Raw genomic sequence first — 19,328 nt, forward strand, 5'->3', positions numbered from 1 at the left:
GAAAATTCACTAATTTAGTAAAGTAATGACTGAAATTATTAATAAGTTTATTAGTTTAAAGGTTAAAGATATTTTTAAAAATATTTGTTCATACAAACCTACTGGCAAGTTGCTGTTATGTGCATCCAACTTTGCAACTATTTCTAGTAGTTTCATGAGACTTGTTTGCATGAGTGCAAAATTTTTGGAAATTAACAAAAATTTACTAATTTAGTTAAGAAATATTTAAATTACTAGTAAAATTGTAGTTTGTAATTATTGTAGTTTAAATTGAAAGTTAAAGTTATTTTTAAAAATATTTTGTGTACATAAAACCTATCGGCAAGTTGCTGTTTTGAGAATCCAAACTTTGCAACTAATTAATAGTAGTTTCATGAGACTTGTTTGCATGAGTGCAAAGTTTTTGAAAATTACCAAAAATTTACTAATTTAGTTAAGAAATATTGAATTACTAGTAAATTTAGTAGTTTGAAAATTAAAGATATTTTTAATAACTATTTTTTTAATTTTTAAAAATATTTTGTTCATAAAAAACCTATCGGCAAGTTGCTGTTTTGTGCATCCAAACTTTGCAACTATTTCTAGTAGTATTATGAGACTTGTTTGCATGAGTGCAAAATTTTTGAAAATTACCAAAAATTTACTAATTTAGGGAAATATTGAAATTACTAATAAATTTAGTAGTTTGAAAGTTAAAGTTATTTTTAAAAATATTTTGTGTATATAAAACCTATCGGCAAGTTGCTGTTTTGAGAATCCAACTTTAGAATCAATTTTGAGTATAAGTGCAGGGTGTTACAAATTATGAAAAATTTACTAATTTAGTAAGTAACGATTGAAGTTATTAATAAGTTTATTAATTTAAAAGTTAAACATATTTTTAAAATATTTTACATTTTCAGTTAGATAGGGTGAAACTAGATAAATTTACAATATTTCCTATATAACACTTTTACACAGTCTGATATAAAAGTTTTGAATAAGCGACTTTGAATTTGATATTTGATTATTTAGCACAATTATTAAAAAATTCGGGACATTTTTTCTGGTTTTTGTCAAATAAATTAAAAATTTCATATGAATTTCAGTTAGATAGGGTGAAACTAGATAAAATTTACAACATTTCCTAGGGAACACTTTTATACTCTGGGAAGCAAATTAAATAAATTTAAGTTTTATTTAAAATATAAAAATTGTGAATTTTAGGTCTAATTACTTAATTTTTCCTCCAAAATATGTATAATTTTGTATTTACTAATTTAGTACATATAATAAAGTGTAACATATTAAATTTTTAGCTATGTAGTATAAATCGCGTGGTCTTAAAAATTTTTGGAAACCAAGTTTGATTAAATTTGATCAATTGTTAGGCTAATGCATACCGACATTCAAGGTCTAATTACTCGTTTAAATATTTATTTTTTGTATTTTATTTATTTAATATATTCTTTGATATGTGACATTTTTTTGATTTTTGTCAAATAACTAGAATAAACTAGAATAAAATTTACAACATTTCCTAGGAAACACTTTTATACACTCCGATATAAAATATTTGATTAAAATGACTTTGAATTCGATTTTTCATTCTTATTTTTTCATTACCGATTGTGTTATCTGATGCTTTCTATATGAGTATGCATATTAATGTTGCATTATTAGTGAAAGAGTTAAAACAGCAAATCGTAAATAACACAGTTCGATGGCAAATTGAAAGTATTATATAAGCGACTTTTTGAATTTCTAAAATATCTCAAAGCGTTCTCGAGATATTGCATTTTTAAACATTTCGAATTCGCAGGATCCATATTGTTTTTTTTACAACTTAAAAAATTCGCAAAGTGTAAAAATGCAATTTTGTAAAAACTATTGCAGATATTTTGGTGATTCAAAAAGTTGTTTTAGGAACATTTTTAATTTGCCATCGAATAGTAACACTCTTGATTTCCAATTTTTACAAGTTAACCGAAAATATATTATTATTTTTAAAACAACTTTGAAATCGAAATTTTGATAAATGCAAGGGAAAATTCGGGACGTTTTTCTACATTTCTTTAAATATCTCAAATTGTATCAGGGACTGTATTTTTTATTAGTACTACAAAAACTAGATAAAATTAACAACATTTTTATATAAACAGTTATATTCAGTCCAATATAAAAGTTTTGAATAAAACGACTTTGAATGCGATATTTCATTCTTAAGCAATCAATATGGAAAATTTAGGACATTTTTTGGTTTTTGTCTAATAACTCAAAAATTTCATATGGAACTACCCCTTTTCAATTAGACAGGGTGAAACTAGATAAAATTTACAACATTTATAATTTTTTAGGTACTTCTGGGTGCTGAAGTTCCTGTTCTGCTTTATAATTCCAACAGTAATTCCTGTGTATTGTTGGGGAGAAGAATGGTACTTTTCGTTTTGTGTTCAGTGCCTGATCAGATATGCCTGCAGCCTGAATTTCACTTGGTCTGTCAACAGTTTTGCACATTTGTATGGACATAGACCATATGACAAGTGAGTAGAAAAAAATATTTTATATATATATATATATATATATATATATATATATATCTACATATATATAAAATAAGTCGGATTTTCCTTCCTGACGATATAACTCCAGAACGCACGAACCGATTTCGACAATTTTGAATTCGTTGGAAAGGTTTCGGGCTCCGTAAGGTTTATAGCTAAGAAAAATTAGTGGTGCATGGCATCGTGCCTTAATGCAAATTGCTGGAACTTCACGCACCGTAATTAAAAATTCGAGTAATGACATTAGTGAGAATTATCAGAATTATGCTTGGTTAAGTCAACGAGCAATTCTTGCCGCAAACAATAATGATGTACACGCACTGAATTTCATCATCCAATCAAAGATTGCTGGCGATTTTGTGACATACCAATGATTCCGACTGATCTTTCGTTTGACTTCAAACGATCGCAATTTCCAGTTCGCCTTAATAACAAGTCGCAAGGCCAATAGCTTTAGTATTTGCGGGATAAATTTCAAATAGATTATTTAGAAAATCATTGTTTTTCACATGGGCAGCTATACGTTGCCTGTTCACGAGTTGAAAAACCATCCGCTTTGTTTGTGTTAACGTCAGACCCAAAAAACAAAAAATGTGGTTCACCAAAGAGCACTTCAATGAAACGGATAATTTGCGGATTCACTTTCATTTACTTAGAGAAGTTCAACTAAAAAACACTTCATTTTTGTAATCGAAATAATTTCATCACTGTTGTGTAAAAAAATCAAATTATTCCTTGTCAAATATAAAACAAACAGAAAATTTCTTCATCTTTCTCACGAAACCATCTGGTGGCGAAACGGAGTTCGTCGGGTTTGCTAGTATATATATACAATTATCAATTGCATCAAACAATTATCATTGTTAATGAAAACAAATTTTATCTCACTAAATCGTGCAATTTCATTCATCACATGTATTTTTAATTTTGCGGCGTCAATCTTTAAATTGAAGGATTTATCTTATAAGTCGTCATATTACTTATCTTATTTGTTAGATAAAAGTTATCCGACAGATTAAGATTTTGGATAAAAAGTCATTTAATTTATCTCGACGGTGTCAAAGGTATAAACTAGATAAATAAAATATATATATATATATATATATATATATATATATATATATATACATATATATATATTTAACACCAAGACATTTTAAACTTACAGTTTTCTCTTACAATCTTTTTATTTTTACATTCGCCAAAAACAAAAACTTTTGATTAATACTACGATAATTCGTAGATTATTTTTTATATTTTTTGTTATTGCCAAATGTTCGCAATCTTACGATTATTATTATCTTAAAATTTTGCAGAAAAATCCGGATTTTTTCAAGATCGTCATTCGCAAAAAAATCAAACACGTGTTTGATGAATAATTTTAAATCTACAAAAATAAATATACATAATAAATACTAAAGTAAAAGTAAGCAAAAATTATTTTGTTCAAATTTTCAAAGATATATAAGATATATCTTATCAAACCTGAAGATTTATTTATGTATAAAGTATATTCTTGTTGAATTAGTGAAAATTGGAAATCGAACTTCGGGTATTACTATTCGATGGCAAATTAAAAATGTTATTAGAACAACTTTTTGAATCACCAAAATATCTGCAATAATTTTTACAAAATTGCATTTTTACACTTTGCAAATTTTATAAGTTGTAAAAAATCAATATGGATCCTGCGAAATCGAAATGTTTAAAAATGCAATATCTCGAGAACGCTTTGAGATATTTTAGAAATTCAAAAAGTCCATTATATAACATTTTTAATTTGCCATCGAACTGTGTTAATCTCGATTTGCTGTTTTAACTCGTTCACTAAAAGTGCAACATTAATTTGCATACTCATATAGAAAGCATCAAATAACACAGTCGGTAATGAAAACATAACTTTAAAAATGTATTAATTAACTATAAAGATACGTATCGACTTGCATTGTCAACTATTTCTCCAAATCCTGAATATTTATTTATGCATAAAGTATATTCTTGTTGAATTAGTGAAAATTGAAAATCGTGAGTATTACTATTCGATGGCAAATTAAAAATGCTTCTAGAACTACTTTTTGAATCACCAAAATATCTGCAATAGTTTTCACAAAATTGTATTTTTACAATTTGCAAATTTTATAAGTTGTAAAAAAACTCTATGGATCCTGCGAAATCGAAATGTTTAAAAATGCAATATCTCGAGAACGCTTTGAGATATTTTGGAAAATCAAAAATTCGCTTATATAACACTTTTAATTTGCCATCGAACTGTGGTACTTACTATTTGTTGTTTTAACTCTTTCACTAAGAACGCAACATTTTTATGCACACCCATATATAAAACATGAATTTTTTTCTTCATTTCACTATTTTTTTTTTATTTTTCAGTCGAATTAATCCAGTGGAGAACAAACTGGTGTCCTTCTTTGCCATGGGCGAAGGTTGGCACAATTATCACCACGTTTTCCCTTGGGATTACAAAGCTGCTGAAATGCCCTACACCATCAACATCACCACTGTCTGGTTAGATGTATTTGCCAAACTTGGTTGGGCCTACGACATGTAAGAAATTAAAAAAATACCTCAAAACACCAGAAGATTTGACCAAAATTTTTGTTTTTTTTTTTAGGAAACAACCCTCTAAAGAATTGGTCAAAAACGTTGCCATCAAACATGGGGATGGTTCACATTCGACTTGGGGACACAAAGAAGTTCCTCCACCTCAGGAACAAAAAATAAGGGAGCTGGTGGACGATGAGAGGCAGCATTAGGTATAAATTAGGATAGAATAGAGTTATTGATATTTACTTATTTAGGGATTTTAGGCGAGTGTCCATTACGCAATAAATCTAGGAAAATCGGGACATTTTTTTTGGTTTTTGTCAAATAACTCAAAAATTTCATATGGAACCACCCCTTTTTAGTTAGACAGGGTAAAACTAGATAGAATTTACAACATTTCCCAGGGAACACTTTTATACACTCCGATATAAGAGTTTTGAATGAAACGACTTTGAATTTTTGGAGCTGGTGGTCGATGAGAAGCAGCACTAGGTATAAATTAGTATAGAAGTAGAGTTAGGGATTTTAGGCAAGTGTCTATTACACGTATTTTGAGAAAATCTTAAAAACTATTGATTGTATCTAATTCATGTCTAAGACTTTTTTATTGGTGACTAAATTTGCAACAAATTTGTCATATATAATATTTGTCTACAGTTGATAGTTTTGTAGAACAATTAATTTGAAATTTACGTTTGAGAAATTGTGCTTTGGAATTTTGGAGCAGTATCAAGATGCAGTAGGCGAGTGTCTATTACACGTTTTTTTGCGAGAAAATCTTGAAAACTAAAGGTTCTATCTAATTGATGTCTTAGACTTTTTTGTTGGTGCTTCAATTTGCAACAAATTTGCCATATAAAATATTTGTCTACAGTTGATAGTTTTGTAGAAACATTCATTTGAAATTTACGTTTGCAAAAATGTGGTTTGGAATTTTGGAGCAATACCGTGATGGGCAAAATTCAGAAACCTGTAGGATTTAGCTAAATATTATACTTGGGATATTTATAGCTGATTAAATTTTACATAAAAATGTCTTGCACCATTTTTGGAAATTTTAAACGGCTGAATTTGGGAATTTAATTTTTTGCTAAAACTTGGCTGAAACTTTAAAGGTACCCACAAACGGCTTTTGTTTATAAAATTACACAAATGATTGAATCTACATCAAACTTGTATTCAGGACACCTTTTCCACATTCAATTCTGCATAAATTTTTCATACAACATATTTTTGTAACTTTAACAATTTTTGCAAAAATTTGTTTCAAATGTTACATACTATTGTATAGAACAATCTGAAAGTCTTGCAAGAGCCAAGGGACAAAATCTTAAAAACTTGTGAATTTTATATTTAATTTATTATTCATTAAGTTTCTCACAAAATTTTCATATTACATAATTATGTAACTTTTATGGTTTTTGCCTAAAATTTTGTCTAAAATATTATGAAAGTTTTCCCTGATTTCTTATCACTTTAATTGCAAGGTAATCAGTTTTTGTTAAAAATCTCGTTAATTATTGAACTTACAACAAAGTTGTATTCTAAACACTTATTCCACATTCAATTCTGCACAAATTTTTCATACAACATATTTTTGTAACTTTAACAATTTTTGCAAAAAATTGTTTCAAAAGTTACAAACTATTGTATAGAACAATCTGAAAATCTTGCAAGAGTCAAGGGTCAAAATCTTGAAAACTAGTAAATTTAGAACAAAGTTTTACTTGAAGCATTTATTATTCATTAAATTTCTCACAAAATTTTCATATTACATAACTATGTAACTTTGATGGTTTTTGCCTAAAATATTATGAAAGTTTTCCCTGATTTCTTATCACTTTAATTGCAAGGTAATCAGTTTTTGTTAAAAATCTCGTTAATTATTGAACTTACAACAAAGTTGTATTCTAAACACCTTTTCCACATTAAATTCTGCACAAATTTTTCATACAACATATCTTTGTAACTTTAACAATTTTTGCTAAAATTTTGTTTCAAAAGTTACAAACTATTGTATAGAACAATCTGAAAGTCTTGCAAGAGTCAAGGGACAAAATCTTAAAAACTTGTGAATTTAGAACAAAGTTTTATTTGAAGCATTTATTATTCATTAAATTTCTCATAAAATTTTCATATTACATATGTAATATATATAATTATATAATTATGTAACTGTGATGGTTTTTGCCTAAAACTTGGCTAAAAAATTATAAACTAAATATAAAAAAATCTTATAACCTCAATCGCAAGGTAATCAGTTTTTGTTCAAAATCTCGTTAATTAGCAAAATTACAAGAAAGTTTTATTTAAAACATTTATTACCTATAAAATTTTTGATGATTTGGTCATATAACATTTTTATGTAACTCTAATAAATTTTGCAAAAAATCTTCTCAAACTTTATGCTCCTAAAAATTACTGCATGAAACTTAAATCGACAAAAACAAATCAAATTTAATAAATAAAATTTTTGAACTATAGATTCATTTTTTCAAAAATTATTCTATATTTTTCTTTTAAATCTTCTGAACTATATTTACTAATTTTTACTATTTTTTTCTATTTCTATTCTATTTTATTCTATTTTTACTATTTTTCATTGGTTGTGGACACTCTACTAAAAATTTTATTATGGCATGTTGTTATTTTTTATAATTATTTTTAATAGTATATACAAAATAAAATGTATTATATTTATTATTATTATATATACATATATATTATGTCAATTGGAATTTTTGACAAATTCTTGCTAAGAATGAAACTATTTTTTTGGTTATATAAATTAATGATTTTATAATATATTATTGTTGTATTTTTAATATTCTGTGGTTTGTAGTCTTATAAGTTATATATTTATATGAATATCTTGTAAATAAATTCTATATCTTATTTTTGTTTATATTTCTTTTCTAGTTGCCTATCTTTGATTTTTTTTCTTTGGGACTATTCTTTATAATTTTGTTTTTTTATTTTTTTTTTAAATGGTGAAAGGTGTTTCTATTTTTGGTAAAACTATTTTTAAAAATTAATTTTGAGTTTTTAGAAAATTTTTAATTATACCTATTTAATATACAAAGCTTCTTAAAATAATATTTGTCTATTTTGAATGCAAGAGCAAGAACAACATATACAATTCTTATTATTTTTTTTATAACTGAGATTTTTATAAAAAAAATTATTGATGTCAATTTAAAGGTAATTTTACCATCAATAAATGCTTCTTCAATAATATTTATCTAATTTTGATATATAAAAAAATTACCTTAATAAAACTAAAAAAGCGTACAAGTTTTTCCATACATTTTTACAACCTTATTTACTCCGTGTTTCATCATCCATAAAATTAAAACAAAAATTGTTATAAAATTTATATATATATATATAAATTTAAAGAAAATTTTATCTTCAATCAACTTTCCTTAAACAATATTTTTCTATCTTAATTTTTTTAAAAGTTATATCACCAAAACTAAAATTGATTTCATACATATATTACAATTGTATGACGCAAACTTTCGATGCAATTAAAATTGTTTATATAATTATAAACAAATATTTCTGAATTGAAAATATAATTTATTATATATATATATATATATATATATATATATATATAAATCCATTACAATTCAGGTTGCATGTTTGTCACAAATAACAATGTATAATTTCATAGAAATCGTATGCAATCATAAATAATTTTGCACATTTTATGAAATACAAATTGACCATTATGATTAAATTTAATAAAAATAAAATGGTTATTGCATATTTTATAAATAATATAAAATAAATTGAATTTTTGCTGCGTAAAAAGGAAATATTGAGAGTCAATGTTAGTTTGTGCTAAAATTATTTTTTACTCGAAAATTGAGTATAATTTTGGAAATTTTTAAATGCCATTTTATGATTTATATGTTAAAAATTATTTGAGTAAAATTTTATTTTTTAAATATAAACAGTACGATCTGTAGAGCTCTTTGAAAATACTTTTGTATACAAAAATTGCTTATGGAGTCATTTCCAGCCAAGTCTCATATTAGTGCGGGAGCACATTTGCATAAAATATTTTTTTACTCCAAAACCGAGGAGAACTTTGGAAATTTTTAAATGCCATTTTATTATTTATATATTAAAGATTATTTGACTAAAATTTTATTTCTTAAGTATAAACGGTGTGGTCTGTAGAGCTCTTTGAAAATACGTTTTTATATTAAAATTCCTTGAGAAGTTATTTCAATACATAAGGCTCATATTAGTGCGGGTGCACTTTTTGATAAAATATTTTTTTACTTCAAAACCGAGTAAAATTTTGGAAAATTTTAAATGCCATTTTATTATTTATATCTCAAAGAATATTTGAGTAAAATTTAATTTCTTAACTATAAACAGTGCGGTCTGAAGAGCTCTTTGAAAATACGTTTTTATATTAAAATTCCTTGAGAAGTTATTTCAATACATAAGGCTCATATTAGTGCGGGTGCACTTTTTGATAAAATATTTTTTTACTTCAAAACCGAGTAAAATTTTGGAAATTTTTAAATGCCATTTTATTATTTATATGTTAAAGATTATTTGAGTAAAATTTTATTTCTTAACTATAAACGGTGCGGTCTGTAGAGCTCTTTGAAAATACGCTTTTATACAAAAATTGCTTTAAGAAGTTCTTCACTGCATAAGTCTCATATTAGTGCGGGAGCTCATTATCAAAAAATAGTTTTTTACTTCAAAACCGAGTAAAATTTTGGAAAATTTTAAATGCCATTTTATTATTTATATCTCAAAGAATATTTGAGTAAAATTTTATTTCTTAACTATAAACAGTGCGGTCTGAAGAGCTCTTTGAAAATACGTTTTTATATTAAAATTACTTGAGAAGTTATTTCAATACATAAGGCTCATATTAGTGCGGGTGCACTTTTTGATAAAATATTTTTTTACTCCAAAACCGAGTAAAATTTTGGAAAATTTTAAATGCCATTTTATTATTTATATCTCAAAGAATATTTGAGTAAAATTTAATTTCTTAACTATAAACAGTGCGGTCTGAAGAGCTCTTTGAAAATACGCTTTTATACAAAAATTGCTTTAAGAAGTTCTTCACTGCATAAGTCTCATATTAGTGCGGGAGCACATTTGCATAAAATATTTTTTTACTCCAAAACCGAGTAAAACTTTGGAAAATTTTAAATGCTATTTTATTATATATATGTTCAAGATTATATGACTAAAATTTTATTTCTTAACTATGAATAGTGCGGTCTGTAGAGCTCTTTGAAATCACTTTTTTATACAAAAATTTCTTGAGGAATTATTTCAATACAAAAGTCTCATATTAGTGCGGGAGCACATTTGCATAAAATATTTTTTTTACTCCAAAACCGATTAAAATTTTAGAAAAATTTAAATGCCATTTTATTATTTATATGTTAAAGAATATTTAAGTAAAATTTCATTTCTTAACTATAAACAGTGCAGTCTGAAGAGCTTTTTGAAAATACTTCTTTATACAAAAATTGCTTAAAGAAGTTATTTCACTGCATGAGTCTCATATTAGTGCGGGTTCACATTTTTATAAAATAATTTTTTACTCCAAAATCGAGCTAAATTTTGGAAAATTTTAAATGTCATTTTATTATTTATATGTTAAAGATTATTTGAGTAAAATTTTATTTCTTAAGTATAAACGGTGCGGTCTTACGAGCTTTTCGAATATGCAAAAATTAATTTTAAAGTCAGGTGTTATTTCAGAGAGCTCTTCAGACCACACCAGTTATATTTGAATTATAAAATTTCATACAAAAATACTTTAATACATATACAATAATAACACATACCAACATTTCCAAAAATTTACTTTATTTATAAGCATTAAATATTTTGCAAAAATTTGCACCCCATATATGTATATATGACTCTCGAAACGCATTTTAATGAGCTCTTCAGGCTATTCAGTAATGTTAAATAAAATTTGCTTAAAATATACTATGACTAATATAAAATTCACTTATAACTCTTTTAAATTTAACATAAATTTCGACTAATTGTTAAATTAATCAACTTTGTCCTTCAGAATAATTCATTATTTCAAATTTGCAATTTCAATGAGCTCCTCAGACAATACTAAATTTATTGGAATACTAAAATTTGGTAAATCTATTCTCTAAAGTATAAATCTAAATATGTTGTTCGAAATTGTTTCTGAAATTTTACATAAAATAAATTAAAATAAACATTTGTGCGTAAGAATAATTTGTACTTTTTTATTTGCATTTTCAATGAGCTCCTCAGACTACAATAGTAATAATTAAAAATATTTTTAAAAATATTTTTAATGAATACTTTGGTGTATTGATAAAAATGCATAGAACAAAAAGTTTAAAAATTTAGCATAAATTCGGAGTAAATTTTAATATAATTTAAAAAATATTTGTTTGTCCGACTTTTTGAAGAGCTTACTTCTGACGTCTATTTTACTCCTCAAAGAATTTTTGTATAAAAACGTATTTTCAAAGAGCTCTACAGACCACACCGTTTATAGTTAAGAAATAAAATTTAATCAGAAAATCTTTAACATATAAGTAATAAAATGGCATTTAAAAATTTCCAAAATTTAGCTCGGTTTGGAGTAAAAAATTATTTTCAAAGAGCTCTTCAGACTACACCGTTTATAGTTAAAAAATGAAATTTTAGTCAAATATTCTTTAACATATACACAAAGAATTGGCATTTAAAAATTCCCAAATTTACCTCGGTTTTGGAGTAAAATTTTTTTTATGAAAATGTGCGCCCCGCACTAATATGAGACTTATGTATTGAAATAACTTCTCAAGGAAATTTTGTATAAAAACGTATTTTCAAAGAGCTCTTCAGACCGCACTGTTTATACTTAAGAAATAAAATTTTACTCAAATAATCTTTAACATATAAGTAATAAAATGGCATTTAAAAATTTCCAAAATTTAACTCGGTTTTGGAGTAAAAAATTATTTTATGAAAATAGCGCCCGCACTAATATCAGACTCATATTGATATAACTCCTCAAGGAATTTTTGTATAAAAACGTTTTTTCAAAGAGCTCTACAGACCAGACGTCTTTTAAATATTTTATTTAAATATTACAAAATTATGTTTGTGATATTTATTTGAGTCGATTTATATCCTGGGGGTCTAAAAGACCTTGACAAGTAATAAATTCGAACAAGTTAATAAAATTGAATGAAAGTGATTCACAATCTTCTGAAACGAAAACACATCTGATGCAACATTATGCAATTATTAGAAAAAAAAAAACAAGTAATGAAATACTATATATATATTGTATAATATATATATATATATACTATACAAGTTGTTGTTATCAAACTATGACATTTACATTTCAAATAATTTCAAAAACTATGACTTGTTTACATTTTGAAATTATTTCTTGATCGATATCGAGCTTTGATTAGGTTTTATGAGTATACCGAGTTGCTGTAGGGTTTATGATATTAGACAATATTTTAGATAATTTAATTTTAAACAAATTTGCCAATATTTTATATATTTCAGACAAACGGTTGAAAGTTACACATATATATAAAAAACAATATAATGATTAATTAAATATCGATTCATTTCTCATAACTTTCGACCTTTGATTTATGCAAAGGTTGCATTTATTTGCAAAATCATTCAACGATATCATAAATAATTAATATACATAATATATGACTAGATGGAATTATTAATTTTCAAGTGGAATAAATTAATATGAATATTTTTTTACAAATATAATTTAACTAATTTTAGTAAATCACATTGAAATATAAAAATCAAAATTTCAACTCTGTAATACAAACGGTGCGATTTAGAGAATTATTGAAATTGATAAGGGTATATGCAAATTTTGTAAGTGTACTCTGGTTAGTGCATGTGTACTGGCAAATTGCAAATATCTCATTTTACAAAAAAAAATTTGCAAAATTTATATTTTTATATCATTTCAGACATATTTAATTATGTTTCACCAAAATTTCAATATTGTACTACAAACAGTGCGCTCTAGAAAAAAATTTTTATTTAAATCGATCTCCCATTTTCAACCTCTGTTTCCAAATTTTGCAAATTCAGGCAAACTTTTCTTCTAAACAATAAATTCCCAGAGACTTAGATATTAATATCTGACAAATTTGACCCCAAAAAGGCACGCTTATGACCTCAAATTTACGATAAATAAATAAATTTTATCAGAAACAGAATAAAATCGAACAAATTTGCTGATTTCTGTCTGAAACAAGTTCAAAGTCGAAGAAAATATGAAACATTGGATCAAAGTACAAAATTATGAAACTGAGCTAAAAATATAATATATACATATGAAGTGTTTTAGCAAAAATTATTGATAATTTTATATAGTTTAATTTGTTCTTTGGAAAGTTTTTTTGAAAAATGAATATTTTTCTAGTTTTTTTTTTGTTTTAAACGTGAAACTTTGTGGCGCGGCCGAGAGGCAATATTTCGTTAGTATCATATTGCAATTTTGCTACAGCCTGAATTATAAAATATACAATAAATTGTTTTAGCAAAATCGTAGAGACTTTTATGGACTATATTTTATCTTGAGAAGTTTTTACGTAAAATGATTATTTTTCAAGTTTTTTTATTCAAAATGAAATTTGGCCTGAACGCGTTCACCATTGCATCTATTTTCCAAAAAAAATATGTTTTGTATCAAAATATAATAAAACTAAAATAAAAATGGTTTTACTAATATATAACAATTTTATTAGTTTAATATATATACATATATCAATCTATTACCATTTGTTTGTGAGTAAACGAATATGAAAGTTTTATTGCATATTCACATCAAAAACAGTGAAATATTTCAAAAGTAGTTTATTACTAAATTGTCTATAATGAAATTGTCGATAATTATTATTAATTTGCAATCGATGAAATCGAAACGATTGAAATATTTTCGATGACGACACAACACTAATATTGGATTGAAAAATCAGTGACACAATAAATTTGTAAATTTCAGTTTGCAAGTTTGATTAAAATAACACCGTTTGCTTCACGATTTTGAAATTTTGCTAAACAATACTTGATATATCTAGAATTTTACAAAAATATAAAATTACACAAATTTTGTTTGTAAAATGAGATATTTACAATTTTATTAACATAGTACATGCACCAAGCGAAACAAAAATCATAGTACAAAGGTGCATATACTTTGTTCATATTATCGTAAATATCTCACAAACCAATTTAAAACTAGCAAATTTTATTGTGTAAGATTTAAATATATATCAAAGTATTTCTAAAAAACTTTCAACATTCTAGTACAAACGTTAGTATTTTAAAAAATTATACAATCTTGTCGTTATAAAATTTTGAATTAGTCGTTTTTCTACCAAAGTTCTTTATCCCTGTGTCTGAATCTCGCAAGATATGATTATTATTATCATCCTCTCATAATTATTATTAAATATTGCTCATTTCAAATAAGATTAGATTAAAAACATTTATAATAGGTGTATTTTCACGATTCTTGGTCGTGTGCAATAATTTCAAAGTCCAAAAGCTGGTGTCAAAGATCACCAGGTCTCGTCTCTATCATAAAATATATCATAAATAAATATTTGTTTGAAATTTATTGAAGTGTTAATTTTTTTGCGATCGGGGATTAAAAATTTCCGATCCGAGATAAAAATTAATGATGGTAAAAGATTTTATTGCTTAAATTTTGGTATGATGGTGTAAAGTTCAATATTTTAAGTTCTACTACAAACCTAAATACAATATTTACTTAGATAGTGTCTTAGCATAAATTTTAGATAATTTCATAAGCAATATCTTATTCTTAGCAACTTGATCATAAAATAGTATTTTCCAAGATTTTGATAAACCCCGATCTGGGCAACTTCAAGCCAATTTCAAACCTCGCTACAACCTTAATTATAACAACTAGAATAAAAGTATATAGCAAAAAATTTACACAGTTCTATAACCAACATCTGCCCTTTGCAACTTTATCATTTTTTATTATTTCAAGATTTTCAACAAAAACTGAAACTTTGCACCCACAAGTCAATTACTCCGGCCGTGATCTTGACATTGAATACTCGAACAAAGTGCTTTTGTATGTGTTTTACAATGTCATATGATTCTCTTAACATTGTGCATTTATTTTTCGATGTAAAGACGTAAATTATGTTATATAAATCCATATAAAACCGCCGACAACGATTTTAATACTATTCAAGAGCAATTCGACCAATTTATATGAAAACAATGTGGGAGAATTAATAGAGACGATAGCGTGATTTATATGAGATCATTTCTTGGAAAGATTTATTTTTAAATTGCATCGTTGGTGGTAGGAAATTTAAATTTTTGGTGATTTATACTTTAATATGTCTACTTGATGCCACTGATAAAATTTGGAAAATACTTTTTGTAGGAAAAGGTATTTGTATTGGTATCAAAAAGTGCATAGATCAATCAGGAGAAGTAAGGACTTAAGAATTATTTTTTCTGTGCCGCACCGTTTGTACTTATAATAAAATTAAAATTATACTTGAATATATCTAGAAATTTATAAAAATATAAATTTTGCGGAATTTTGATAGTTAAATGAGATATTCATAATTTATAAACAAAGAACATATGCACCAAGTAGAGTACAGTAACATAATTGGTCTAATAAAATTCAGTAATTTCAATAATTTTTATAACCCGCACCGTTTGTATTGCAATCATGAAATTTTGATATTTTATACTTAAATATATCATTTTAATTCTACTTACTGAAAATAGTTAATTATCTCTAATTTGTTGGTAGAAATAAGAAATAATAATTTTACAGGCAAAGCACCAAAAATAAATAAAAAATAATATAATATTTATATAAAACTTATTATTAATTCGTATAATTTATATATTAATATATATATATATATATATTATATATATATACTTTATATGCATTTTTAAAACATAAAAATGCAAAATAGTGCATTAATTATTATTGAATAATTGAATTTTACGATTGCATTTCAAATTGCGCATTATTATTCAATAACTTTCTCATAATGTTTTGTTTATATTATTCTAGACAAATAAATTAAAATATAATTAACGTATAAATTAATGTATAGTACAGTGAAAATAGATTTAATAAAATTATTTTAATACTAAAAAGTTAGATTTTGCGCTATATTAGACCTGTCTAACACCTTTTTGCACACAAAAATCTTAGTGATTTTATTTTGAAAAAATTATTCTGAAAACGACAATCGTTTTTAGTCCAAAAATATTTTTCCAAATTTTTTGGACCCGAGTACGTCCCATAATAAAATTCTCAAAAATGAAATGCTCATAGACCCAAAAGGCTTAAACTGAAAAAGTTAAATTTGCGCACCAACTTTAGAGCTGTCTGTCACCTTTGCACACAAAACCCTTAGTGATTTTATTTTTCCTACAAATATGCATCTTTTTATTGCAAAAATCTTTTTTCCAAAATTTTTTCGACACAAGTACGTCTTGTAATAAAATTCCCAAACAACAAACGCTCACAGATCCAAAAGGCTTAAACTAGAAAGTTAGATTTTGCGCATCAATTTAGGGCTCTCCAGACACTTCATTTATTCAAAACCTTCAACGTCCTTATTTTCCTACAAAAATACATCTTTTCTTAGTCCAAAAATATTTTTTCCATATTTTTCGACCCAAGTACGTCCCATAAAAAATTCCCAAAAAACAAAGGGTCATAGACCCAAAAGGCATAAACTAGAAAGTTAGATTTTACGCACCAACTTTGGGGCTCTCCAGACACTTTATTTAATCAAAACCTTTACTGTCCTCATTTTTCCCACAAAAATACATCTTTTCTTAGTCGAAAAATATTTTTTCCAAATTTTTTCAACCCAAGTACGTCCCTGTAATTAATTCCCAAAAAAAATACAATCCGCGCCGTGGACCAATGGCAATCCGTCTTCTACATCGCGCCACAATAACACGTGGTCTTCTCACATCGACCGGTGATGACCTAACAAATGCGTCGAAAAATTCAGAATTTTTTTCCAAAATTTTGCGAAAAAAGTAGGAGAAATTGATGGTAAGATGGTAAATTTTTAAATAGTCTAATTCTTCACACTTTAGAGAATAGGTGGTAAAAATTTTGTAAAGTTTCGTGCCTATTTTGATAGTGAAATTATTGGACTTGTAAAGGATAAACAAGAATGATGAAATATTTGTTAATATGAACAATGTTGTTTTCAAATGCTATTTTGATGTATACCGAGTTGCTGTAGGGTTTTATGATATTAGACAATTTTGTAGACTATTGAATTTTGTACAAATTTGCCGAATGTTTTATTTAAATAAATTAATTTTTATAAAAGTTATTAGAGATTTAAAAAAGGAATGTTTGTTTTTAGCGCACTGATTATAAAATCAATTGTAGCGTATTCAATGGACTTCTTAAAGTCCTGAGTTATTGTAGAACTTTATGATATTAGATAGTAAGATAGATTATTCAATTTTGTACAAATTTTTCTCATAAATGATCACAATTGGACGTTTGGTTTAAAAGTTACAATAAACTAGTGGGGTGGGTGGCATCGTGCCTTAAGGCAAATTGCTGGAACTTCCCGTACCGTAACGAAATGTTTGAGGAATTTGCATGTTTTCAATAGATTATTATAAATATTTGTAACATTGTCTAATATTTATAAGAATTATATAAACTGAATTGCAGAGTTGAATTTATTTGTTTAAAGTATATTAAAACTATAGTCAGAAATAAAAATAAAATCTGAATTATTTTCGATATACAAAAATTAAAAAAAAAAAAAAAAAAAAAAAAGGTACAAATTTTTTTTTTCCAAAATCAATTATTTTGTTAAGACAAGCAGAAAGTTCTTTGAATCAATTGAATCGGACGCTTAGTTCTCTCAAAAACTGCCATTTTTTGTACATTTAGCTCTGTATCTCCGAAATGGCTGGGCCTGCCTTTGCGAAAAACTGATAACCCTTTTCCCAATCATTACTAATTGAATGTTTTTTAAATCATTCAAATCGGATGCTCCGTTCTCTCAAAAACTCGATTTATTTTTCTGCACTCTTTGCTCCTTATCTCCGTAACTGCTGGACCTGCCTTTGCCAAAAACTAATCAGCTCTTCTCCTTATTAATAGGAATCGAATGTTTTTAAACCATTCAAATCGGTTGATCCGTACGGCCCGAAAACGTGGGCGAAAAATTTGTATCCATACATACATACACACACACACACACACACACACACACACACACATCCATTTTTCTGAAGTATGCCAAAATGTTCAGAAACCTTCAAAACGTCGAGAAATGTAAAATTTTCAATTCCGATTTCGGCCCATTACAATAACTTACCCTACGGGAAGTTAATAATAGATTTGCCCAAATAAAGGGTCTAAAGTACCTTGAAGTCGAGCAGCATTTTTTATGTTTTTTGGGTCCATGGTCTTTTGATTCTTGAGAATTTTATTATGGGACGTACTTGGGTCAAAAAAATATGTAAAAAATATTTTTGGATAAGAAAATCATGTATGTCTGTAGCAAAATTATGGGCACTTAAAGTTTTGCCCAAAAAATGGGTCTAGAGAGCCTCAAAGTTGATGCGCCAAAAGAGACAGTATTTTTGTATTTTGTGTTTTGAGAATTTTATTATGTGAGGTACTTAGGACAACAAAATTCAGAAAAAATATTTTTAGGTAGAGAATATATGTATATTTTGAGAAAAAATTAGAATACCGAAGACTAAGCTCAAATAAAGGGTCTAAAGGACCTTAAAGTTTTTTGGCATCCATGGTCTTTTGATACTCCAGAATTTCATTATGGGACGTGCATGGATCAAAAAAATTTTGGAAAAAATATTTTTGGCTAAAAAACAGATGTATATTTTGAGAAAAAATTAGAATACTGAAGACTTTGCTCAAATGAAGGGTTTAAAGGACCTTAAAGTCGAGCAGCATTTTTTAAGTTTTTTAGGTCCATGGTCTTTTGACTTTTGAGAATTTGATTATGGGACGTATTTGGGTCAACAAAATTTAAAAAAAAATATGTTTGAGCAGAGAATATATGTATATTTTGAGAAAAAATTAGAATTCTAAAGACTTTGCTCAAATAAAGGATCTAAAGCACTTTGAAGTCGATGGGGCAATGATTTTTTTTATTCTTGAGA

The 19,328-nt window shown here is 26.1% G+C and overlaps 1 protein-coding gene across 1 annotated transcript; it reads left to right on the top strand.

Moving 5' to 3' along the window:
• Positions 1 to 1,631: 1,631 nt before the first annotated feature.
• Positions 1,632 to 5,314, top strand: LOC113389785 (acyl-CoA desaturase 3-like). Its single transcript, XM_026626793.1, has 4 exons — positions 1,632 to 1,705; positions 2,337 to 2,522; positions 4,932 to 5,105; positions 5,173 to 5,314. Exons 1-4 carry the CDS (start codon positions 1,632 to 1,634, stop codon positions 5,312 to 5,314), a joined length of 576 nt encoding a protein of 191 aa, XP_026482578.1.
• The last annotated feature ends 14,014 nt before the right edge of the window (positions 5,315 to 19,328 follow it).

The sequence above is a fragment of the Ctenocephalides felis genome, unplaced genomic scaffold (assembly GCF_003426905.1).
Source record: "Ctenocephalides felis isolate EL2017-DRISC unplaced genomic scaffold, ASM342690v1 CF-g0.4_SCAFFOLD_03573, whole genome shotgun sequence".
In the NCBI taxonomy this organism is placed as follows: domain Eukaryota; kingdom Metazoa; phylum Arthropoda; class Insecta; order Siphonaptera; family Pulicidae; genus Ctenocephalides; species Ctenocephalides felis.

Coding starts and splice junctions, on each gene's coding strand:
- LOC113389785 (XM_026626793.1), top strand. CDS start 1,632: ATGAGTATGCATATTAATGTTGCATTATTAGTGAAAGAGTTAAAACAG. Junction 2,523..4,931: donor GGACATAGACCATATGACAA/GTGAGTAGAAAA, acceptor TTTATTTTTCAG/TCGAATTAATCCAGTGGAGA. Junction 5,106..5,172: donor CTTGGTTGGGCCTACGACAT/GTAAGAAATTAA, acceptor TTTTTTTTTTAG/GAAACAACCCTCTAAAGAAT.